Genomic DNA, 27,965 nt, shown 5'->3' on the forward strand with positions numbered 1-27,965 from the left:
GACTCCAAGGTGTTTTGCTAATCTTCTACCATTCTGTTTAAGTAACCTTACTACCTGAGGTTAGCTCTGGTCACACACACTCCAGATTGCTAGCAATGTCAAGTCATTCATAATAATAATCTCATTTTTAATATGATACTGTAATTTATGCCATATATTCATTTCCCTAATCTTTCTTAGAACTGTCATATCTGTGGTCTACAGTGTCTGATCAAGTGTTTGATTTCTAACCCAGCTCTCAGATCCATAAATTAAAACTGATTTGAACACTATCTTGTATACAGCTAATTTAGTGTTTTGACTAATTTCTCTTATTCCATATAAATTTATTCAGTTGACTTCCTGGTCCATACTAGCCTTGCTAATTCTGTTGTCTATTTCCATATTTAATTTGCCATTTTTACTAAAAATTGGCAAATTAAATATGGAAATGAAACATTTCAGCGTAAATTGCTGAAATGTTTTATTTATTCTATAGGCTCTCCATTCAGAATACATTCTGCCTTTATTCTTTATTTTATTTATTTTGTTTCTTTTTTATTCTGTGAAAACAGTATGTTTTCAATGCTGACTTGGTCTGGAATTTTTTAGGAGTGTAACATCATCCTCATAAAGTAAAAAGCTGAACTATCAAGTTTAATACCACTTTTCTTCATAATGTGATTCACATAGATAATGAATAACAGTGTAGAATAATGTGTCCTTTGTCTTACACCTAATTTATGTTAAACCACCTTCCCATACCTCCTTCAACTCTAACTGCTGACATTCACAACTCAGATATAGACTAGGTATTTTGCTCATAATAATGTCCCATTTATACCTTATAACTGTAGCAATTTGAACAGTTTTCATTTTGGCATCTTTTCATATGCCATTTCCAGATCTACAAATCTTAAATACAGATCCTTTTTATATTCACATGATTTCTTGTCTATTTGTCTTAAACTTAAATTTTGATCCTGACAACCTCTCTTTTGGTCTAAATCCAGTTGTTCCTCAAGCTTCCTTTCCACAATTTTTCCTAACTTTTTCTCAAGTATACTTGCAAAAATCTTACCAGGAACACTCATTAGAAAACCTATTTAGTTCTCATATTTAGTTTTATTTCTCTTTTTATAGATGGATATTATCAGAGCTCTACTCCAATGATTTGTCATTCGACTCTCTAACAGGCCTTCTGAGTTATGCAATATAACCACTGTTAAACTTTTTATCTCCATATCTGAGCATGATTTCCTTTCCATGTTTCAGGTTTTTCATGGCTTTTTCTACTTTTAGTGTTTATGTATTTCTGATTGCATTCCTCTTGAATATTTTCTACCACCATGCTGTCACTGCTTGTTTTATTTAGAAATCTATCAAAATAATTACTCAAGACAGTTTATCCATGATTCCTTTTACACTCTCTTTCCTCCATTTTTAAGCCATTTCCAATAGTCTCCAGAATATTTTGCTTCCTTCCTCGATATATATATATATTTTTGTTGTTGTTGTTGTTGTTCTACAAAAGTGTTCCCATGACTTTTTGTTCAGTTAATGCAGTATGGCACAGTGCTTTGCTTTCTTTTTTCTCTGTATTCTTAGTGCACATACTGACTTACTTTCCAGGAACTTTCATTGCATTTTCTTCTGTTCCTAGGTTGCTTCTTTATAGTTTTGATTTATCTCTCCTTACAGACAACTTCACCACATGCCTTTCTGGCTGAATCAATCAACATTTTCTTCAAAATTTTTCACTGAAACTCTAGGGTTTGGGTTTTGTTTTCAAACTATTTTATTTTTTCCTGAATACTGTTTGTGTTTAGTATCTGACAGCTGCTCAGATACTCAGCAAAGCAAGGTCAAGGAAACAATTTTCCTTGTCTACACTATTATAGCAACATAAGCTAGATTGTAAATCTTCCTAAGCTAAATTTCTACTCAATCTTGTTTAGCATAGCAGTCATGGTTCCACTAATATTATTTGGGTTTCCCGCCTAGGTTCTTAATATTTAAATGAGCGGCACAGTGGAATGAAATCAGGCAAGCAAGTGGTTTGAAAAATCAAAGAATATTTAATAAGCAATGACATGAATTACACAAAATGAGAAAATTATCTGGTCTAAGTTAACTAAATAAAAGAAAGAGAATTCTCTGTTTAAGTAACACCTCATCTATGATACCTCAAGGATTTAACATATTCTTACACTCATTCACAGATTCCTAAGCCTCAAAAGGAATATTCTAACTACAAGTGCAAGATCTTTACAATAGATATCAAGCTAATGGATATCTCCATTGTTATTCAGCTTAGATAATTGGAATAAATCCCAAAACATCTCTTCAGCTCTATACATGATAAACATAAAGTCCTTTCACACAATGGATAGTATTATAGCGAGTCCCTCTCAAAGAAAATTACACGATCTCTTCAAACAGACACTAAGGTATTACACAGTTCCTAAGAATATTCACAAAGATAATGAAAGGAGTCTCTTACCCAGGACAGGTGGTATACTTGGCCTATATGCACGTGCATTCGAATAGCACTTCCTTTGTTCCTTCCAAATTCTCCAGGTGACATCCATGTAGCAGAAATCGATCTAGGGGAAAAGCCTATCTTCAGTGGTCTCGAAGGTGAGGACTGCCATTCACAGGTCACTGTAGCTCAGCTTGGTACTGGTTCACCAAAGCGGTCTCGGCTTGTAAGGGAACACATTTCTGCCTAGCTTTTAGATGACCGTCGAATCGGACTGCCATAGACGCTTCATGCAAGACTTCCCGACCTCCTCTAAGAACACAATACTATTGCTGCATCATACCTCAGAGCTTGAAGACACAAAAAAAGAGAGAAGCTTTTACAGGCTCTGCAATCCCTTTTATATTTGGCGCTTTCTTCCCTCATTGGTCCTACTCTTGGATGTACTGCGCATGTTTTACATACAGCTAACACCAGGTAGTACTCTCGTGGTTGACTCCGGTAACCTCATATACAGCAGCTAGCACCAAATAGGACTCTGGCAGACAGATCCAGTGTCTTCTTCATGTTTCTCAATTCCGATACACATGCAACGCTTTAGGCAATACTTTACATAAGCTGATTAAGTCTCATGTATTTGTGTATATTTTACACCGTATACACATACAATACTAAGAAGATACTATATACAGAGTTGGCTTAAAACTACAAGATATAATACAGATTTAGGAACATAATGAAAATTAAATATTTTAATGTTTAGTCTGATGAACAAATTCGACTCTGGGAATGCCAAGACATGTTAAACTCTGAATGAAACATTATTATTTCATAATTCTTTTCATTCAGAATTTAACACCATGTCTTCAGCAAATATTTACTATTATTATTAGCTTTGCTATCTTCTGTAAATTTTTCTTATAATTATTAAGAGTGATTTCCAAGGAGTCAGGAATTCATCGAAGGAGGCCACATGTTACCTTCGCCAGCTGTCTTACCTGTTCTTGAATTCATTCACATTACCTCACTTACTACCTCCAATAACAATCCATTCCAATCATCACCATTCTATAAGTGAAATATCTAGCTCTCATTCCCTCTCTGACAGCATCCATTCTCAACTTCTATGGATGTTCTCTCTTCCTTTTCCTCCCCCTCCATAAAATGAAAAATTCCATCTACTGATATCTTCTATGACCCTTTCAGAAGTTTGTAATTCTCAATCATGTCACCCCTCTTTTTCCTGATTGCTAGTGTCTCGCAGTCCACAAATGCTTAATGTCTTAATAATCTGTATTCCACAATCCTGATATCATTTTTAACACTTGCTCCACTATATCATAATTTCCATGATGAGTCTTGTAAAGAGGCAGAATGACTTCCTTATCTTTACATGTCAATGTTCATTTCAGCATTGCAGTTATCCTCAGAGTTGTATTTGCAATCTTTGTTATATGGTTCTTGAACTTCAACATCCTTCTTATTAAAACTCCAAGATCCCAAGCCTGATCAGTCACTTCTAGTATAATACCACAAATATAATATGACATGGGATATTTTATCACACCAAAGTGCATGACTTTTACATTTACTAACATTGAACCTGATATCCATTTTCACATGCCCACAATTCCATCCTGTTGAAATCATTCTCCAAGTACAGCATGTCAGCTGCATTTCTAATTACCCTGCCAATCTTTGCATCATCAGCAAATAGCTGTATATCTCCTGTCAAATCGCACCCAATGTCATAAACGCATAGATTGAATAACAATAAACCAAGAACTGATTGCTGTGGTACACTACTGGTTACCTTACATCTTACAGACTCGCATTCCTTTTGATATCTGTCACTTAGCCATCCTCTTATCTACTCTAATATTTTATAATCCAATCTCATATTCTTTACTTTATCCAACAGCCTTCTGTGCTGTGTATTCTGTCAAAAGCCTTAGCAAAGTTCAAAAGTTATCAAGATTGGTTTCAGGGTATATGAGAAACCAATAAATAAGGAGAATTTCATTGATATAGAAGGTTTGTCTGGGAAATTCCCAAACTTTTTAAATAAAAATTTTCCTGTCTAATCTAACTTAGAAACTATTCAGCCCTGTTGCCTTCAAAGTACTCTCCTCTACTTGTATACCCTACTGCCAGCATTTCTTCCATTCTTTGAAACATTTCCAGAATGCTTCTTTCGGGATACCATGCAGTTCTGCTAGCAATTTTTTTTTTCTTTATCTAGTCAATCAACTCAAAATATCAGCCTTTCAACCTCACCTTCAATTTGGGGAGAGAAAAAAAAAGTGCTGTTGCAAGGTCAGGCAAGTAAGCTGTGAAATGACCATTATTTAGTCTTTTGCCAAAAATTGAGAGATTAGTAATGATGTGTGTGTGTGTGCAAATGCATTATCATGATTAAGCATCCATTGGTTTCCCTCAAAGCATCAGGCCTTTTTTTCTAATAGCCTCTTGGAGATGTTGCATTGTTGACTGAAGTTCAGCCATCTTTGAAATATTTCCACTACTTGTATCTTTGAGTCTAGCCTAAAGCCTCATTTCCAAATGCTGTTTTTAACATTTCAAATGTCTCCATAAAAGATTTTCCCAATTTGATGCAAAACTTCACAAAAATTTGTTGATCTCGAAAATTGCTCATGGCAGGCAATTTCAAGTAGAGTGATGTGGGCAAATATCAGAATGGGGAACTGGACAATGAGACTTATTTGTGCCTATGGTCCCACAGAAGGTTCTCCTAAAGTAGAAGTGGGGGAATTTTTTGAGGTTTTAGAAAAGAAACGGACACAATGAAAAATGAAAACTTGGTCCTTATTGGAGATTTAAATAGCAGAGTAGGAAATGATTGTCAGACATAAAAAAATATTTTGGGAAAATTTGGAGAAAAGAAAAGAACAAAGCTAAAAATAATGGCAAATACTTGTTGTATTTCTTCTCAGGACATGGACTGGTTATTACTAACACCATGTTCCAACATAAAAATGTGCACAAATTCACATGGAGAGAAGAGACAAGGAATAAGAAAAGTCTCATTGACTATGTTATTATTGATAGTGATGTTTTCTCCCTGGTGCAGGACGCCAGAGTGTACAGAGGATTTGAAATTGGAAGTGATCACTATTTAGTCTTGAGCAGGATAAAATTGAATTTCATATTGAAAAGAATGACGTAAGAAAGTTTTAAAGCGAATAAAAGTTGAGCAGCTCTCAGATGTGAACTGTAGACTAAAATACACAAAGATTATTGAAGAAAAAATGAAAGAGTTTGAGAACAGGAATCAAACCTTGGAGATTCAGTGGCAAATTCTGAAGAAAACATTGATTGATTCAGCCAAAGAGGCATGGTGAGGTTGCCTGCAAGGATAAAAAAATCAGAACTCCCTGGTGGACACAGGAAGTTAAAAAGGCAGTGAAGGATAAGAAGAAAGCATATCAAAAGTTCCTAGCAAATCAGTCAGCTTGTGCTCTTAGAGAATACAGAGACAAATGTAAGAAAGCTAAACACTGTGTAAAACTAGCTAAACAAAAGTCATGGGAAGACTTTTGTAAGAACATAGAAAATAAATATTAAGAAGGTGGCAAGATATTCTGGAGGTTGTTGAAGAAGCTCAGAAATGGAGGAAAGAGTGCTGTAAAAGGAATTAGAGATGACAAAGGTGATATGAAAACTGGAGAAAAAGATATCCTTGAAGTATGGAGTAATTACTTCAAAAAATTGCTAAATGAAACTAGCAGTGATGACAGCTCAGTGATAAAAAAACACTGACCAGACATGCAATCAGGAATACATATCCATGCTTAAAGTAGAAAAAGCCATCAAAAGTCTGAAATGTGGAAAGGCAGCTGGAGTAGATGATATTAGACCAGAAATGCTCAAGTATGGAGGTATAAAAGTTTTACAGTGACTACACTGCATAATTCAGAGGGCCTGGACAGAAGGACGAATTCCAAAATGATTGGAGTAGAGCTCTCATAGTACCCACATATAAAAAGGGAAATAAAACTGATTGTGAGAATTACAGAGGTATTTCTCTACTGAGTGTTCCTGGTAAGATTTATGCCAGTATACTTGAGAAACGGTTGAGAAGGATTGTGGAAGAGAAGCTTGGTGAGGAACATGCTGGATTCAGGCCAAATCGAGGCTGTCAGGATCAGATATTCACTTTACGAAAATTGTTGAAATATAACTAAGATCTATATTTAAGTTTTGTCGATCTGGAAAAAGGATATGACAAGATGCCGAGAGAAGCTATTCAAAACGCTATAGTTGTATGGTGTCAGTGGATCATTATATCAAGCAATACTTAGTCTTATTTGAGTTGTAAGTCAGCAGTTAGGATTGAAGGAAGTACAGGGAGATGGTTTAATGTTAAATCTGCTGTCAGACAAGGATGTACTTTATCTTCTTCTTCTGCAGCTTCTCCCACTTAAGTGGGGTCACTGTTGATAATGAGTCTTCTCCACATCCTCCTGTCTTGGGTAGTCACCACATCTAAGTTCTTCATCCTCAAGTCCTCTTCTGTCGGCTCCCTCCATCTCTTCTTGGGCCGCCCACGCTTCCTCCTTCCTTGCACATCCATCTGCATGACCCTTCTTCCCACATATTCGTCCCTCCTCATCACACGACCAGACCATCTCAACCTTGCCTCCTGTATCTTTGCTTCTAAATTCGTAACTTTCACTGTTCCCCTCACATAGTCATTTCTCAGACAATCCTTTCTGGTCACACCGCACATCCACATAAGCATTCTCATCTCTGCTGCTTCCATCCTGCTGATGTTATTTTTCCTCAGGGCCACCATTTCCATAGCATACGTCATAGCTGGCCTCACTACTGTCCTATAGATTTTGCCTTTCAGATTGATCGGCACCCTCTTCTTGCATAACACTCCAGCCATCTCCCTCCAGTTCCTCCAACTTGCTTGTATCATGCACCCACTTCCTTCTCAGCCCTTCCATCTTCTTCCACTGTTGAACCTAAGTATCTAAAGTCCCTCACCTTCTTGATGACATTTCCTTCCAGCTCCAAGTCTGTCTCCTGGCCGCTGCCCACTGTGCAACACATATACTCTGTCTTACTTCTACTCAGTCTCATACCTCTCTTTCAGTACTTTTCTCTATCTATCCAGTTTAGTTCCCACTTCTTCTCTTGAATCTGCACACAACAAGATGTCATCTGCATACAACATTGTCCAATGCACATCTTCTCTCACCACCTCCATCACAATATTAAACAGAAACGGACTTAATGCTGACCCTTGATGCAAGCCAACTGTTACTTGAAAACTTTCTGTCTGTCCCAGACAGTTCTGAACTCTTGTCTTCACATTTCTGTACATCTCCCACACCAATCTGACATATTTCTCCGGTACCTTCTTCTCCCTCAGACACCTCCAGACTTCTTGCCTTGGCACTCTATTGTATGCTTTCTCCAGATCAATAAATGCCAGATGTAGCTCCCGTTGTTTCGAGAGAAACAACGGGAGCTACATCCCATCATCTGCCATAACCCAAAGATAGCATCTGTTGTTGATCTACCACATGTTGTTGCATGAAGCCAAATTGTTCCTTTGCAATCTCCACCTTCTTCCTCAATCTTCAATCAAGAAACCTTTCTAGGATTTTCATTGTGTAGGACATCAACTTTATTCCTCTGTAATTCTTACAGTCTTGTGCATCCCCCCTTTACCCTTGTAGATGGGGACAAGAGTACTCTCCCTCGGGTATATTTTCCTGTTGGCAAACTTTCATGAACAGGTCCCACAGCAGGGCAATTCCCTCTTCCCCCAGTGCCTTCCATGCCTCCACTGGAATCCTGTCAGGGCCCACCGATTTTCCATTCCTCATCCTCTTCCCGGTCTCAGTCACTTCCACTGTACTGATGTTCTGCACCATCCCCTTAGAAGGCTGCCCATCTTCTCTGTGAGTCCTTGCATTTTCCTCATTCAAAAGTCCCTCAAAGTATATTCTCCATCGTTTCTTATGTCCACATTCCTCCATAATACTCTTCCTTCAGCGTCTTTGACCTGCCTCACATGTAAGATGTCCTTTGCTGCTTTATCTCTACATTTCGCTAGTTGATAAATTTTTCTCTGTCCTTCCTTTGTTTCTAATTGATCATACAGATCTTGATATGCCATGGCCTTCGCCTATGCCACAATTCTCTTGGCTGCTTGCTTTCTTTCTCTCTCTGTACACCTCTCTGTCCTCTTCCACTCCCGACTCATCCCACTTCTGCTTTGCCTTCCTCTTAGCTGTCACTGCCACTTGTACATTATTATTCCACCACCAACCCTCCTGCTCTCTAATCTTTCCAGATGTCTCACCAAGCACCTCGATTGCACAGCTGAGGATTACTTTTGAATTATGTTTCCATCAATCTTGTACACTTTCCGGTCCATCCAAAATCCTCTCTAACACCCTCTCCCTAAAATGATTCCTCACACTCTCTTCTTTTAAGCGAAACCACTTAATTGTCTTCATCCCATGGCTACCAGAGGTTCTTATCTTCGTCTTATTTTAAAGTCTGCGCACAGCAGTCGGTGTTGCTGTGCCACTTGATCTGTTGGAATTACTTTACAACTTGTCACAACCTTAAGATGGTTTCTTCTAGTCAAAATGTAATCAATTTGTGAACTGTTGTTACCACTCCTAAATGTTATCAAATGTTCTTCCCTCTTGTAGAAAAACGAGTTCACAATTGCCAGATCAAACGCTACTGCAAAGTCCACAATCCTCTCTCCTTCCTGGTTCATCATTCCCACTCCGTGGCCACCATGCACCCTTTCACAGTCTCTATTCTGTCTCCCTATGTGTTCCATTCAAGTCTCCTCCAACAATCACCATCTCATTTTTTTCCAGTTCTCTCATTTCTTCATCTAACATGTTCCAGAACTCATCTTTCTCCTCTGCTGTACAGCCAACTTGCGGGGCATATACACATAATACGACCACCCGCTCTTCTCCAAGACCCAATTTCATTCGCATGATCCTGTGGTTCCTTCTACCCACTTCCAGTACTTCACCCTTCATTCTGCCACACACCACAATTCTGACACCATTTCTTTCCTCTTTATTCGCTCCAGAGTAGAACAATTTATATCCATTTCCCCCTTCCACCTTGTCTCCTGCACACATAAAATGTCCAACTTCCTTTTCCTCTCTCTTCCTCATCATGTCTGCTACCTCTCTTCCCCTTCCAGTCATGCTCCAGCATTCAGTGTTCCCACTTGCAACATCCTCTCCACCTGCTGGGCTCGCTTCTTTAACTGCACCCAACCTTGATGCAGTAGCCCTTGTCCACTTCTCACAGCTGTAGGGCGATGTGGCTGCGCATCGCTTAAGGGGTACGCCCTAGCCCTTATATCATTTTCTCTTTAACTCGTAGCATAACTAGAGCTGGCAGCGAATTTTTACGACCGGATACCCATCCTGACATCAACCCTCGCCGTTTATCCGGGCTTGGGACCGGCACCTATTGAGGCTAGCTTGCCTCCTTCAGTGGCTGCATAAGGTGAAATGACTTAGCAAAATAGGAAAGATTCACCCCTAGCCCTCGAATACTCTAATAGCATCAGGGGGAAGGAGCAAGGAGAGGAGAAAGAAGCAAAGAAAGAAGAGGAGGGACCAGTCTACAGAATAATATAGCAGATGTATATTACATGAAGTAAGGCATGGTCCAGCATCAGGTACCTCGGGTTTGCCATGCCCGTACTCACTAAAGTGAGCCCTTGAGGTCAAGGATGTACTTTACATGGTCTTCGCCTGTGCCACAACTTTCTTGGCTTCTTGCTTTCCCTCTCTCTGTACACCTCTCTGTCCTCTTCCACTCCTGACTCATCCCACTTCTGCTTTGCCTTCCTCTTAGCTGTCACTGCCACTTGTACATTATTATTCCACCACCACCTCTGTTATTCATTATCTATATGGATTACATTATGACGGAAAGTGGTATTAAACCTGATATCAAAATTGGAGATGTTAATGTCAGCTCCTTGCTTTATGCAGATGGTGTTATACTTCTAAATAAATCTGCTACAAGTCTGCAAGATTTCCCGACTAAATTAAATAACTATTGTGATAGATATTGTATGAAGGTCAGGAATAACAAGACAAAGATAATGAAATAGGTAGAAGCATTGAAAATATCAGCTGCATTGTGAATGGAGAACCTGTAGAACAGGTAAAACATTTCAGCTACTTAGCTACGATTTTTACTGAAGACGGTAAATTAAATATGGAAATAGACAGTGGAATCAACAAAGCTGGTATGGTATGAAGTCAGCTGAATAAATTTATATGGAATAAGAAAGAAATTAGTCAAAACACTAAATTAGCTGTATACATGACACTGTTCAAACCAATTTTAACTTTGGATCTGAGAGCTGGGTCAGAAGTAAAACACTTGACCAAAGACTAGAGGCACAGATGAGAGTCCTGAGAAAGATTAGGGGCATGAACAGATGGCAATATCATATTAAAAACAAGGATATTAGAAAAGAACTTGACATCGTCAGCATCCAGGAATCCGTTAGCAGAGCTAATCTCAGGTGGGTCACTTAAACAGAATGGGCGAGGAATGATTAGCCAAACAACTGTTCTCTCCCAGGTTGACAGGAAAAAGACCCAGAGGAAGACCAAGATGTAGGTGGATTGATACAGTAAAAAGTGCCTTAGAAGATTGATATATAAATATAAGATCTGACAATGTTGTAGCTTTGACAGGTAACAGATTGATTTGGTAGAAAATTGTAGGTGGGAAGTTAGTAATGATGTAAATTTTTCATGTAGTGTTATCATATCCTGTACTCCCCTTGAGGGTAAATATCAGGAATTTGATGATGATGAAAATTGCTCATTTAAACACAACAAAAAATCACTAGATGCACCAGACACATGTTGACATGAACAGATGTAGCACAATAACTACATCTGTTCACAAAAACTGTAACAATCATGTTGCAGTTTTTGTTAGGCTATCAGATTGCAGCATATGAAGCATACAGCTAGTATCACTTGTTTTTGTGATAATTAAAAAGTTCAAGAATTTCCCAGACAAACCTCATATTTAAATTATTAGAAGGTGCAAATATGTGAACTAAGAGAATGATTGGCAAATATAAGGAAGAATTTGATACCTGTGGAAATGCTTTCATAAGAGGCAAATGAATTACTACTAACTCACATGCTGAAACAGGCAGGTTTCAGAATGTTTCTTAACTTTAGATTATTTACAAGCCTTAGATCAAGTAATGGAAAAAAACAATAGAATATAATATATCCGTTTCTTTGGCTTTCATAGATTACGAGGAAAAAAAAAGCCTTCTACTCAATGGACCTATGTAAAAATGCTTGAGACTTTAAAACTTATATAGGAATAGATGATATTTATATTAGCATATTAATTCATATATATGAGCTAGGTTTAGCAATAATAAATTTAAATGACATAAGAATGAATGAAAAATTAAATGAAAGAGAAATAGAAATAAAAGGAGTCAGACAGGGAGACTTTCTCACCAAAATTATTTGCTACAGCCTTTGAATATGCTATTAGAAAATTGAACTGGAAAATTGAATTGTAAATTAAGCAGTCTATGATTCACTGATGATATTCTAATGGCAACATCACCAAAAGAACTAGAACACAATTTATCCATATTTATTTATAGAACACTATATATAAATAAATGGCATAGGGGGTAATAGCCTTATTCTTGTGTTACAGTTGGGAAGTCCAAGGATGCTTTGAAGGCCATGGGTGTTTAAATGCCTGTTAAAAGCCACTGATGGATGGATATATAAATAAATATGGATAAATTAAAAGTAATGTATAGTGAAAATACTCCAGAACAAAAACCAATCGAAATAAATCGAAGAGATTGAAATAGAAAGTTCAAAAAAAAAATCTAAGACAAATCATTACAAATAACATTAAACTTGAATAACAGTATGAGGGAAAGTTTTTAACCATTTTAGAGAGAGATTTAAAAGCAATTTATCAAACAGTCTAAAATGAAATTTCTACAACCAGTTGTGTGTGTGTGTGCTCCTGACAAGCACCTATGGTAGTGAAACCTGCAGTCTGACTGAAAAACACCTAGAGAAACTGAAAATAACCTAAACAAACATGGAAAGAACTATTTGGGGAATAATCCAGTTAGATAAAAAGAATAATACTTGAACAAGGAAAAAACCAAGGTAATGGACTTGCATTAGTAATAAAAGGCAACAAATGATGCTGGGCAGGACATGTGATGAGAATGTCTGACAACAGATTGGTAAACAGAACAACAGAATGGGCATCAAAAACTGGTTATTGGAAACCAAGTAGACCAGGGTACAATGGGTTGATGATATAACATGATGCTATGAATATCTATGGTGGAAAGATGCACAAGTCCAGCCAAAATGGATTGGAGCATGGAGAGACATTTGTCCAGGAGTGGACTGAAGAAAGTTGATGATTGTGTGTGTCCATTAAATTGCTAGGGTGGAGCAAATTACATAAGATCCTATAACATCTAGATATGCATGTTTGCATTTATTTTGGATGTAATTAAAACTTATACTTCATGCTGAGGTAAGTAGATTTAAATTTTAACCTAAGCTTTACAAATCAAAGAAAAAATCATGCATATTATTTCTGGGAAAACTCCCATGTTACTCCTCTTAACAATCTATTATATTTACAGCTATTTTGCCTGCTTCTGTTTAGGAGTGCCCCTGTTTAAATGTCATTGGCTTTTTACTCACAGATTCTTAGGGCATTGTAGATGTATATTTACCAATAAATATATGTAGCATAAAGGAAGAGAAATTTGCACATACCTTTTTCTGGGTGCTGTGGCTTTTCTTCTTTTAGCAATGTCCAAATGTGGGAGAATTAAAATAGAAATGGGAAAAAACCCAGGTTTTTTTGAATAATATATATATACATATATATTATAAGGGATGGGCGGATCGTTTTTTTTTTATATTTATATAGGATGGGAAAGGGTGAAAGGAGTTGAGAACAGCAATTGATTTTTAGAAGGGGGGGGGGTTGACGGGGTGCGGTCCATTTCGACTATTCTTGGTCGTCATCTGAACACGTGGAGGGATGCTATGTCAGGTCGGGTAGGTGCTTCTGCTTTTGAAGTGTTTGTGTTATTGACTATTGGTTGGGGTTGTGACCTCAATTTTATGTTGTGAAGCTTCCAAATCTCGGAGATTATGTAGGGCCTGTGTACGTTGATAGAGAGTAAAAATTATGCATTTCTTTAAATATTTATTTTTAATTTTTATTTACATTTATTTTTATATGTTACCAGATTTTTTGTTCAATAGATTTTTTTATTTCAGGATGGAACTCCTGGAACTGAATTATCAATAACTACTCTAATTGTCTACTGGTTTGAAAGTTTTCACAACCAGTATTCAATATCTATTACTTCATTTTACCATTTGATAAAGTAAGCCAATAATATTGTTGTATCTGCCGAAGAGAGCCTCCATAGCCCAGTTGTTATAGACAAAGACCTTTGGTAAGAAAGACCTGGGTTTGATTCCCATCTATGATATGAGGAACATTTATCTGGTCTCTTTCGACTAAAGGTGTGTTAACCGGTCTTGTGCAGAGGTGGAGGATTTTTCTTTCAGTAACTCGGGTTTTTCATGCCTCAAAACTGGCAAACCAGTTCACGGCTAGTCATAAAATATACTACGGCAAGGAAGGCAACTGGAAACCACCTTGCTCACAATCATCTCCCTAGTATGGTAGCATATAGCTACCTCCACCAGCCATATGGCTGAGGGAATAGGATAGAATGTGCTGAAGCAGATACTTCTAATTCTGGACTATTTTTTTTTAAAATCTACAATAATTTGTTCAGCTGTCTATTTGAAATTATTCTCGGTTTTAGAAATTCTATTCTATATTTTCACCATATAAAAACCGTTTACATGTACGCAACAAAAAAGAAAGTTCGGTAGTGTTAGTTTTTTTTTTCTTAAAAAATTCCAAATAGGATGACTTTTATTGCTACTGGAAATAATTTTTGTCTTAGAAATACTAGACAGTAATCTTATCAGTTGGAAGTAAAGGCTAAAAGCTTAGAATAATCTTAAGAAAGACCACTTCTTTAGAAGTCACACTCTCAAGCAGTAGTACATAATACATCAGTAATGTCTTGTTTTGTTTTCAGTTATATCCTAAATTGAAATACTGATATTTCTTTTACAGTCTGACACAATATTTATGTCAAAATAATTTCTTAATTTATAATGATCACAATGTCATTTTTATTATCAAAAATTTATAAATTATTTGATGCAGTTATTTAAGAAAGAAAGAAATATTGGAATTTAAAAAAAAAAAATAGGTGCATATGTGTTGCATATAAGCGTTCGGCTTTTTTTTTGGGTGGGGTGAGAGGACCTGCCTATTCATCCTGCTGATTTTTGAAATAATTTATTTTCAAAACCATTCACAAGACAATTGTTACAAACATAAATCACTTTGGGAACATACTTATAATTTTTTAATGTAAAATTGTAGTAAAATTATAGTTAATTTGCCACCTATCTAGAGGTAAGTGTCTTTTCCAAATATGCAGTGATTTCTTCTTTGTACTAAAAGAAAATGCCAGATAATGATGATAATAAGAATGATAATATGAAGAAAGTACTTAGCATTTTCTTTTTCATCAAATGGAGATTTCAGAATGAAGTGTGATTGATAATGTACTTTCTTTGTGTGTGTTTTTTGAAAAGAAAATGCACGTGATTATTTTCTTACTATTTTTGTCAACTGAACATTGAAAATAATGCGAATGACTACTGTAGCTGTAGCAGATTTATAATGTTTATGACCTCTTGACTTCGATTAGTGAACCTGTGTTACCAGGAGTTTCCTCCATTAGGAAATTTTTCAATGTGTTTTTCAAAGTACACAATTTTATATGAAAAATGTGTTTTGATTTTTTAACCTTTAAATTTTAAGCACATTAAAAAAAAAGTAAGGGGTGCTCAACTCAAAAATACTGTCTATATGTACCAGTATGCTTTTTAATTGATGCTCAGGTACCATTCAACACCAAACCCAGAACAACAGAAAAATTCTAATTAGAAATGAGTAGCACAATAATAGCCCTATTTGTTGTACTGATTTTTTTTTTCTTTTCTCATCCCTAGATATCTCTTCAAGAAGGCTGTAAAAAAATACTTGTATCAGATTGCTATGCATTATTGGAAAAACTGAATAGGCAACAGAAAAAGGGCATTATTATCACAGGTATACAAAATTTGTTACATGAAGACCTTATTGCTAAAAGAATTAATTTTAATATAAAATATTTTTGAAAATTTGCATTTATCAGTTTTATTTTGTTTTTTTGACCAAGAAATAAGGAATTGTTTAAATGAGATCTGATAAAATGCACATAAAGTTACTATGTGTACTTGAGAAAGTTCCTCAGTTGAAGTTTTAAATTGATCTTGGGGTGGGGAGTCCACAAGATTGAGGAATTTCTTATTCGATAACCTAACTTCCAACATAGCAACTAAGATTACTTCATAATGAACCTCTGTACCTCAGTCAGTAACGAAGATCTTTGGTTGGCAAGATCTAAGTTGTAATCTTGTCAATACAATGCATTCAATCTTTATAAGGACTTTTCATATACAGGTTAGTCAGTCTCATACAATGGTAACAGGTTTTATCCTACCTTAAACTGGGATCTTTATCCTGCACAATGATCAAACCATGCAGAGGATACTTGCAGTTTACAGACAAAATACATTTCATTGAATAGTAAAGATGGTAACCTACCTGGCATATGCACCTCATGTTTATTATTATTATTAAGAGAGACCTCTTGGGAGTGGGACTCGTCGAGAGAAGCCACATACTACACGCATCAGTTAATGTACTTATTCTTGAATTCATTCACACTGCTTGCACACACACAACATTCAGTGGCAATCTATTCCAATCATGCACCACCCTATGAGAGAAAAATCTAGCCCACGCCCCTTTTTTTTTTTTTTAGCACCATTCATTCTCAGCTTCCAAGGATGCCCTATTGTCCTTACCCCCACCCTCACCCTCTATAAAATGAAAATTCCACCAAATGAAATCCCATATAACCCTTCCAGAAGTCTCAATCATATCAGCCCTCTTTCTCCTGTTTGCTAGTGTGTCTGCAGTCTACAAATTCTCAATCTGTCTTCATAATTAGTATTCCACAATCATTATATGATATTTAATTAATTAACCTCATAATATGTTACTTAAGCAGGGGGTTCTTAACCTTTTTTTGTGTGTGCCATAGACTGCTGTGGACTTCACCAGAACCCTATGGATCCCTACTCAATTTTTTTTAAATGCATAAAATACATATGATTATAATGGAAACCAATTATATTGAAATACAGTTATCAGAATATTAAAAAAGCAAATTTGTGATATATTAATATATGTGATTATTTATTAGCATTGCATGTAGATAGGAATATTGCAATCACATGCTATCTAGCATGGATGATTGTAAACAATATTTTGCAATATCTGCAACAACAACTATAAACTACTGTTGAAAAAAATGTTAAATTCCACTTAGAGGCTAGTGATTTTAGAATGAATGTAATTTTTTTTTTCCATCCAAGTTCTCATATCTCTCCCCCCCCCCCCCACCCCTCCTTCCTTGAGGTTTCCAAAGTTCCATGTTTGGTCTCTCGAGCAGGCTTTTCCCAGACTACAAAAAATAAAATTTAAAAATGCAGAAAGATATAAAATTGATAAAAATAGAAAAAAATTATTCTTAGCCCATGTATAATAAAAAATGTACTATAAGTTTGCAAATAACCTTTTGTAAGTGATAGCAACATAAAAAAAAAAAAAAAAGAACATAATTATGTTATATGCCGGCCGGCCTGGTTGGCCGAGTGGTTATCGTATCTGCTCTCCAACCAAAAGGCTGCGGATTCAAATCCCACCATGGCATGCATGTTTGTGAAAATACTAGTGGTGATGGTTGGCGGTACATGGCGTTGGTGTAGATGATGAAGGTAGTTGCAGTTACTAGAGTCGTGGAGACGGAGAGTTGTAAAGTACCCTTGATGAGTCTGGACTCCTTGGTGGTATTACATAATAATAATTATTTAAATTAAGGGGATATTAAATCCCCCATTGTTTTAAAACTGAATAAGAAACTTAAAGATTGGAATCAGAGAGTTTCATGCCGAATATGGTAAACTATAAAAGTATAGGCGATTATTAGCGTGAGCTAATGCAAGTAGCCTTAGTACGTAGTACAATCTCGGGCAACTCGCAGCAAAGGTGGTAAAGTTCTGATCGCTATTCTTGGTATTTTCCATAATGTAAAAACACGTTTCCTAGGAAATGTACGCTGTTATTACATTATGGTGGGAGGTCACTACCCACACCGGTTTTAGCCTTTATTGAGGCTTCATCAGTGATTAGTTATACCAAATAAATAAATACCAAAGGGTATAGCGAAAAGAACTTATATACTCTGCTATACGAGTTGTCAAAAAGGAGCAACCATTAAGTTACTTAAATATAAAGAGCCAGTAGGCTTCCTTTTGGTGATATAAACATTATTTAAATTAAGGGGATATTAAATCCCACATTGTTTTAAAACGGAATAAGAAACTCGAAGATTGGAATCAGAGAGTTTCATGCTGAATATAGTAAACTATAAAAGTATTGGCGATTACTAGCGTGAGCTAATGCGAGATTGTACTACATACTAGGACTATTTGCATTAGCTCACGCTAGTAATCGCAGATACTTTTATAGTTTACTATATTCGGCACGAAACTCTCTGATTCCAATCTTTGAGTTTCTTATCTGGTTTTAAAACAATGTGAGATTTAATATCCCCTTAATTTAAATAATGTTTATATCGCTGAAATGAAGTCTATTGGCTCTTTATATTTAAGTAATAATAATAATTGACTTCATGTCACTAATATTTTAGATCCAATTGTTTTATTGGTCATACTTCAGAGATACTTAGTCTGTTGGAATGATTTGTTGGTATCCTTTCTTCGTTTTTTTTTTTATTTTTTTATTAGAACATTAGTCTTTGGACAGTATTACTCTTCATGTGTATATAGCTAGAATATTTTTATAATTGTTTAAGTGAAACAACCTGCAACTTATATCTATTTTTTACTTTCAGAGGATCAAGTATGTCTCTCTTGTCATCACAAGATTCTAACAAATGGTATGTTTAATATGTATATAAACACACACATGATAGTAGATGCGAAATTCTGGTAGAAAGTTACAAATTTACTAGGTAGATTCTAGATTGTACTACCTGTCTAAATCAGAAACAGAATTTAAAATTTGTATGGCATTGTTTATTAGTTTCTTGAAAGTTTAATGTGCTTCTCTAAGCAGGATTATTCTGTTATCCAGTTTAAAAGATTTTATTCAAAAGCCAAATTTATTTGTGTAATCTACAAAACTTAATCATAATCTAGTGTACTGTAAACACACTCATTAAGGGCAGCGTTGTTGTTGTTAAGCAGAAAAATCATAAAGCACCTTCTAAAATTTTAACTTTTCAGTGATTGTTTACTTAAACCTTCTTATGGTATTTTTTATTTTTCTTTCTGTATCACTATTATCTAAGAGGCAATCTCCACATTATTCTATAAGGAATGCAAAGAAACCCTAGGATTTATAATCAGAATCTGATCTTTTCCACCCTGTGGAGTACTGTATCAGTACTGATTATAGGAAGTACTCATTAGAGTCATGCACATTGATTAATATTCTATCCACCTCCTTACATGCTGTGAGAGTGACACTCTTCAGGATTATTTTGGCACACCAAAATGAACAATCATTCAAGGACTTGTTCCATAAATTGCTGGTTACCAGCCTTTTGATATGTAAATATTGAAAAATCAGTGACTGAACAACCTCAGAAAATAAATGTTGATTCTGTTGATATGATTAGTGTTACTTAGTGTTCAGTATGAGTCTGTCACTCTTTGGAGTATTTTCCAATTACAGCCACAAATGGACTTTTCATTTGCAACCTGTGGCCTCTCCCAACCAAGCAAAACAACTATATCTTCACATAATGTGGCCTATTTCCCACACATTTGCATGTGTGGGAAATAGGCCACATTATGTGAAGAATGTAGCAACCCTGGTGAATATGCACTGCCATGAATACATTCTTGCTGGTGGAAATTCCGACTTGACCTGTGGATGGGACTACTTGCAATGTGCTGAAACACTGCCATCTTGCTTATGGTGGCTTATGGATATGATTAGTGTTACTTAGTGTTCGTATGAGTCTGTCACTCTTTGGAGTATTTTCCAATTACAGCCACAAATGGACTTTTCATTTGCAACCTGTGGCCTCTCCCAATCTTGCTTATGCAGGCTTATGGATATGATTAGTGTTACTTAGTGACCTGAAGTGACTGTTGCTATGTTTGGTCTCCTATTTCTGTCCACCTTTACTTCCTGCATGTAGCAAGAGTGTTGACACTCTCCAGGCATATACCAAATACACTACAGCAACCCAGAAGCTTTCTGGTTTAAAAGTATAGCAATTTTAAAAGGGGTTCAACATGCCATCTTCTAGAAAGTATACAGTATCCATGATCATCAAGGCAAAATCTGATTTAATTCTATGTGGAAGACATGAGTCTTTCACTCCCATATTGCATATTATACTTGACAAGAAATTATATTCTTGTTTTAATCCTTTACATAAATGAAAGCAAACCAAGTTTGCTTAGGAAATATCTTCACAGCTATTATACTACTATTGTTATAATGTTCTGTATTTCTATTAGGTATTTCTCAACTTTCTCTGTTGTTCTTTTATTTAAACTTCATGTAAATGGTTGACTGCCTTAACTTGTACCATTTTTTTTATTTCTACTAGATCTTATGTTCTCACACTCAATAGTCTAACAAATTTATTTGTTTTATGACTGCACCAGTTAGACTATGTATTGAGTATGAGATTATAAGATTTTAAACCAAAGACAAAGCAGATATTTGTTAGCATTCCCCACTTATGTTAATCTTTACCTTTAATTAGTTGTGGCTTAATTATTGATCACTTAAACTTTATCTTATGCAGGTTCAAAATTTTTAGGATAGTGCATTGAAAGAATCAGTCCATGAATGTGTTGTTCACAAACCATTTAATTAAATCAAAAGGAATATTTATAGCTTGATCCACATTAACACACACACACAGACACACATATATACAATTCCATCACAAGTCTTTGGTAATTTCAATTTTAACCGATTCAGAGATAGTTCTATGTTTCTTCCCTTAAAGTTAAATCACAATCTAGAATATCCTGCTAGTCAAATATACACAAACTGACCATAAAGCATACCTTGAGCAAGCTTAATTCATTATCAATATACATTATCTTATTGTACCCATAAACAGATGCACTCGATGTACATTCTTGTTTGGAATTATCACATACATAAGCACTTATACAATACTCATTCAGGCACTGCCTTTTACATGAATCTGTTAGGTCTGAAATAGGCGACTTCAGAATTTACCTGACGTCACCATTCCAGAATCTAACAATTTACATAAAATCACACTTGCATACTTATCTTTTAGCAGTGAAAATGTGTATTTTTGTTTATAACAACTTCCCATATGATAATTTGTGAATTTGTAAATTTTAAAACTTTATATCTAAGTGTCTAGCATAAATGTAAGTCAGAAAAAAGGGCAAAATAAGAGAGGAATTGTTAATGAAATAGTGTAAGTGAAAGAATGCAAACTATTCAACGACATAGGGCAAAGATCACCCAAAATACTGTAAGATCAGAGAAAGCACCCGCAGGCATTACATCTTAGAAGGCACAATGACACGTTCCCCAAACCAAAAAGTCCCGTATGTTAATCGGTGAAGTCACCCAAACGGAGACCAGTGGGTGAAACGATGAGAAATTTCAAACTCGGAAAGGTGGCACTCCAGAAGAAGGTATATAACCTGAGACACGGAAGAAAATGACCCCCCTTTTTTCTTGTTCCTGAGTTTTCTCTCTGTGTGCTCCAAGAGTTCTTCATGGTTCAGCTCTCATACTTGAGGGCTGACTTACGATAGAGTTCAGTATGGCACCGTAGTAGAGTTTTGGCAAGATTAACCGCAGGCCGTGGTAAGAAGATCATCTACGTAAAATCCTAAGCAGAAGTATAGCATCCAGCCCAAGCAAGCGCGTGGAACCCACGTGGCGTTAAAGTCGAGACAACCAGATTCAAAACAAAGGACGAAGGACGGCAGGAAACCGAAGAAAAAGAATAGATGAGTACTCTCACTTATTCTAGCCCTTTTGAGATTGACTAACATTTAAGAGAGCGAAATTTGAAATTTGTATTAGAAGAAAGAGTGAAAAGTTTAGATCTGTAAAAAAATGACTATGTTCTTTTGAAGCAAACTGTAGGAACTTTCAACCAAATTGAGATTCTGTTATGCTTATTCTGAGAGAGTTTGAAGAATGTGTTAAAGTGCCTTAATGTTAAAGATGAATTGTAATCTAAAATGTAGTATGTATTGAGATATTGAATTTTGATAATACTCTGAATTAATGTTAAAGATGAATTGTAATCATAAAATGTAATATGCATTGAGTTATTGAGACATTGAATTGCTGATACTTTGAAGTAGAATACTAAAATTAATTTAAGACAGAGAGAGTGAATGAAAGGTAGTGATTTAACTTTAGAATTTGATGATCAATTTAACTTGTATAGCATCACTAATTGAATTTAATAAATGTTTGATTCTTTAATTATATGTGTTTCTGATCATGTTGACTGACTCTGACCCTTCATAAAATGTTGAACCTGAGTACGTGTGAGTGTGCGGGAATACCCCAATTGAAAGTAAGGGCACGACTGCAAATAAGAGTAAAATTATACCAGCGAGCCGAAGTTTCTAGGAATTTAATTGTATTGTTAGTAGCACCTGAAATTCTATAATTAACCTAAAGGCAGTGTCTGTCTCTAACTTTAAGGCTCAGGCTGGCGCAGTGAAAAATAAATTTGCTTGAGTGATCAGGATAATATATAGAATTCAGGGAACAGGTAATCTTCTGGTGGCCCTTAAAGGTTAAGCTAAGTAAGAAGGAGCATAAAAGAAACGAGACGTAATGCTAAGCTTATTACTAATGTGGATCGCATAACAATGACACAACCTATTTAACATAGAGACACGTGCGATAGAACTTGATATTACGACTGTAATAAGAAAGGCTAATATAAAATGCGTGGTCCCGATGTATAAGTGAGAAAGATACAAGATACACACATATAGAAAAAAGGAACGATGCAATAAATCTTTTGTTCACTCGAAAGTGCTCCTTTTTGTCCTTCTTTCCTTCTGCTTGCTCATTCTTGATTTCCCACCAAATTTCTTCGTCTGAGTTGTCAATTATTCCATGCCCTATAGAACCCTTAACATGGTGGCAATGTGCAGCCCTTTCCTTTTGATTCCCAACATCAGACCTCACGTGGTGGTAGACTCAGGTAAGAGAAGGTGAAAACCCTAAGACAAAGTCCTTCTCAATATCTTGCCTTATGGGCTCAGACTTCCATTGTACCCATGTGTGCATCTCTTGAAACTTCCATATATGATCACACATTGACATCCATCCATGATGATGTCATATGCCACATTATTTTAACAAAGGCTCATAGTTAATTTATTACAAATACAAGATTGTTTATATACAAAATTTGACATCTCTTTAAGTTCAGTCTCCTTAGAAAAACATGTAAAAGCGAATATAAAATATATAGTTACATATCATGAGCGATTTTACAGTATCACCTCACCATTCACTTCACATCAATTACTTCAGTATGCCCTAATTCAAAGCACACTTCTTTTCTAATTCATATATTGCTATGCATTATGGAAAGGATCACTACCTAGACTAGTTTAGACCTTTTATTCGGGTCTCATCAGTGGGAGCTACACCTAGGAATTCATAAAGATACGTCACATGCAGATGTTATTTGCTTACACTTGGGTATAGGATTAAAGCAAGGATATAATATTTTTCAAGTAATTTTGTAACCAAGCAAAAGAATTTTTTACAACTAATCTTGGTGTAGAGTATTTTAATAATGTGGGATACATAATTTTACTATGTGTATACAAAAAATGTATGACTTCTGCATTGATTTAACACAAATCCCTGGGTCTAGCTTCCACTGATGAGACCTCAGTAAAGTTTGAAACTAGTCTGTCTTATATTGTAATTCAATTGTCCAACCTTTCAATTATCAGAATAGCTAGCTCTGATAATTGAAGGGTCAGATATATGACAGATTACATTACAACCAGTCACAAAGATAATTCATCTATAAACTTTGTTTGCTCATACTTGAGTAAGGGGTTATTGAAAAGAAATAAATAATTTCTTGTCAATAACAAGGATCTGTACTTTAGTTTTGTAAATCTGGAAAAGGCATACGAGAAGGTACCCAGAGAAAAGCTTCTCAAAACACTTCAGTTAGATGAGGTGAATTTAATATTATACAGAGCAATACATAGTCTATATTTAAGTTGTCAGTTAGAATTGATGGAAATACAGGAAGGTGGTTTGATGTAAAATCAGGGGTAAGACAAGGATGCACATTATCTCCACTCTTATTCATCATCTATATGGATCACATTATGAAAGAAAGTGACATTAGGCCTGATATTAGAATTGGAGATGTCAAATTTAGTTCTTTGCTTTACACAGATAATGTACTCCTAAACACATCTAGTGCAAGTCTCCAGGATTCTCTAACTAAATTGAATAACAGCTTTAACAAATTTGGAATGAAAATCAGCAATAAAAAGACCAAAACTGTGAAAATAGGGCAGGAACATAGAAAACTTCAGTTGCATTCTGAATGGAAATATTTTACTTGTACTCAAGGATTTCCATTCAGAATGCAGCTGAAGTTTTCTATGTTCCTGCCTATTTTCACAATTTTTCAGTTATTGTCACATCAGTTATTTTCAGTTATGGATCTCAGAGTTGGGTTAGAAATAAAGCATTTGATCAAATACTAGAGACCACAGATATGAAGGTTCTGAGAAAAATTAGGAGAATGAACAGATAGGGTCAATGGCAGAATCATATTAAAAATGAAGATATTAAAAAGGAACTTGACATTATTGTCATTCAAAAATGTGTCAGCAGAGCTAATCTAAGGTGGTATGGCTCCTTAAATAGAATGGGTGAGGAAAGTTTAGCAGAGTAGGTGTTTGATGGCAGGAAAGAGACTCAGAGGAAGACCAAAGTCTATGTGGATTGATTCAGTCACAAGTATCTTAGAAGTACAAAAATAGTGAACTTGATCATGTAGTGCTTTCATAGTAACCTAACACCCCCTTGTGGGTACATATCAGGAAATTATACATAAAAATATAACGGAAAAACTCACGTAGAAAAATTATTTAATGGTATAATTTTCGCCCGTGTGTCACAGGCATCTTCAGTACAATTAGGCACAAAAATTAAACATTAACTGACAATTCCAAAAAGCGCCACCTAAGTAGCTGGTGTAAGATAACTAAAAAGGTCAATAACTTTCCTAAAAAAAAAAAAAAAAAAAAAAAAAAAAAAAAAAAAAAAAAATTAATACAATAAAAAGTTAGGAAAGATTAGCTGATTTGTAAAGTACTATCTCCCATAAAGGGGACAGACGTAAGCCGTCGGATCTGTTTAAGTTAGGAGAATGAAGTAGAGTTTCACATGCTTCTTTATAAAGGCGTTCCATGAGAAACTGACTTTTGTGAAGAACTCTTGTCTTTTTCCAATGAACTCTGTGTCTAGTGAAGATGGCATGTTCTGCAAGTCCAGACTTTTCAGGTTTAAAGTATTCAATATAAGATTGGTGTTCTTCTAGCCGAATGGAGGCAGATCTTCCCGTTTGTCCGAAATAACATAATCCACAAGAGCACGGAATCTGGTAGACACCTGGATGATTGAGATGTGGAAGCTTGTCCTTGGGAGAAGCGAGAAAGGTGGAGATTTTTCTAAAAGGTCGAAAGGCAACAAAAATATTCAGTGGTTTTAAAATTTTTGCTATACGTTCACTGATGCCTTGTATATAAGGGATGGTAATGCGCGTTATTTCCTCTGTGTTTGAAGAGGGAGACATATTAAATCTACTCAAAGTTCTTTTAATGAAGCAATTCTTATAGCCATTAGATAGAAAGGAAGAAGTTATATATCGTATTTCTTTCTGTAAAAGATCGTCTGTAGAACAAAAGGAGTGGGCCCGATGAACCAGTGTTTTAATAGTTCCTGCCTTTTGACTGGGATGGTGATGAGATTCCGCATGGATATAATGGCCTGTATGAGTCTTCTTTCTATAAACTGAGAAATGTAGGTTACCATCTGGTTGGCGAAGAATTAGAAGATCTAAAAAGGCTAACTGCTTATTTGATTCTACTTCTAGGGTAAACTTGATCCTAGGATGAAATGCGTTTAACTTATTGAGAAATTGTTGAAGTTCATCAGAAGAGCCATTCCATACAGCAAAAATGTCATCGACATATCTGAACCAATGAGTAGGTCTGGGAGAAATATTGTCAAAGATACGTTGTTCAAAATGTTCCATAAAGAAATTGGAGATAGCAGGAGAGAGAGGATTACCCATTGCTGTTCCTTCAATTTGTTGATATAACTTATTTTTAAAAGAAAAATAACCAGAATTTATTACAAAATCAAATAAGTTTACAATGTCTGAAGGAAATTCCTGTTGTAGTAATTCAATACTTTCCGAAAGAGGCACATTTGTAAATAAAGAAACAACATCTAAACTGATCATGATATCAGAAACGTCCAAATGAAGATCTGAAATTTTATTTTTAAAATCCAAAGTATTTTTTATATAAGTATCAGTTCTTCTAGTTGAAGAGGAGAGTAAATTAGATAAAAATTTTGAGATTTTGTAAGTTGGGCAACCTATACAATCTACGACTGGTCTTAACGGAATGCCTGGTTTATGAACTTTTGGAAGACCATACAATCTAGGTGGACGACCGAAGAAGGTTTTAAGTTTTTTCTTTTGATCTTCATTCCATGTAGATACATTATCTATAAGAGAATTAAGTCTCTTCAATTGACTCCGGGTAGGATCCGATGTAAGAGGCCTATAAGTTGAATAGTCGCGAAGTAAAAGAGACATTTTTCTCTCATATTCCTTCCTATCTTGAATCACTACAGCCTTCCCCTTATCAGCTTTCGTAATTATTAAATTATTGTTATTCTTCAGTGATTTCAATGCTTTAAATTCAGAGTAAGAAAGATTAGGACGAGGAGGCTTGGCATGATCTTATTCGATCCTTATCCCAAAAAACAGCCAACAGATTACGTTTTGAATGTGCACAAATTCTTTTTCATGCCAAGCCTCCTCGTCCTAATCTTTCTTACTCTGAATTTAAAGCATTGAAATCACTGAAGAATAACAATAATTTAATAATTACGAAAGCTGATAAGGGGAAGGCTGTAGTGATTCAAGATAGGAAGGAATATGAGAGAAAAATGTCTCTTTTACTTCGCGACTATTCAACTTATAGGCCTCTTACATCGGATCCTACCCGGAGTCAATTGAAGAGACTTAATTCTCTTATAGATAATGTATCTACATGGAATGAAGATCAAAAGAAAAAACTTAAAACCTTCTTCGGTCGTCCACCTAGATTGTATGGTCTTCCAAAAGTTCATAAACCAGGCATTCCGTTAAGACCAGTCGTAGATTGTATAGGTTGCCCAACTTACAAAATCTCAAAATTTTTATCTAATTTACTCTCCTCTTCAACTAGAAGAACTGATACTTATATAAAAAATACTTTGGATTTTAAAAATAAAATTTCAGATCTTCATTTGGACGTTTCTGATATCATGATCAGTTTAGATGTTGTTTCTTTATTTACAAATGTGCCTCTTTCGGAAAGTATTGAATTACTACAACAGGAATTTCCTTCAGACATTGTAAACTTATTTGATTTTGTAATAAATTCTGGTTATTTTTCTTTTAAAAATAAGTTATATCAACAAATTGAAGGAACAGCAATGGGTAATCCTCTCTCTCCTGCTATCTCCAATTTCTTTATGGAACATTTTGAACAACGTATCTTTGACAATATTTCTCCCAGACCTACTCATTGGTTCAGATATGTCGATGACATTTTTGCTGTATGGAATGGCTCTTCTGATGAACTTCAACAATTTCTCAATAAGTTAAACGCATTTCATCCTAGGATCAAGTTTACCCTAGAAGTAGAATCAAATAAGCAGTTAGCCTTTTTAGATCTTCTAATTCTTCGCCAACCAGATGGTAACCTACATTTCTCAGTTTATAGAAAGAAGACTCATACAGGCCATTATATCCATGCGGAATCTCATCACCATCCCAGTCAAAAGGCAGGAACTATTAAAACACTGGTTCATCGGGCCCACT

The 27,965-nt window shown here is 35.6% G+C and overlaps 1 protein-coding gene across 1 annotated transcript in view; it reads left to right on the forward strand.

Moving 5' to 3' along the window:
* lt (vacuolar protein sorting-associated protein light) overlaps positions 1–27,965 on the forward strand; it is a 356,245-nt gene that overhangs the window by 297,178 nt on the left and 31,102 nt on the right. Inside the window, exons 20-21 of the mRNA XM_090394164.1 lie at positions 15,649–15,748; positions 18,663–18,707. Coding sequence (XP_090250290.1) covers positions 15,649–15,748; positions 18,663–18,707 — 145 coding nt within the window. The remainder of the gene's footprint in view (positions 1–15,648; positions 15,749–18,662; positions 18,708–27,965) is intronic.

This window comes from Typopeltis vanoorti, chromosome 6 (genome assembly GCF_054136105.1).
Source record: "Typopeltis vanoorti isolate ZY-2024b chromosome 6, IOZ_Tvanoo_1.0, whole genome shotgun sequence".
Lineage (NCBI taxonomy): Eukaryota > Metazoa > Arthropoda > Arachnida > Uropygi > Thelyphonidae > Typopeltis > Typopeltis vanoorti.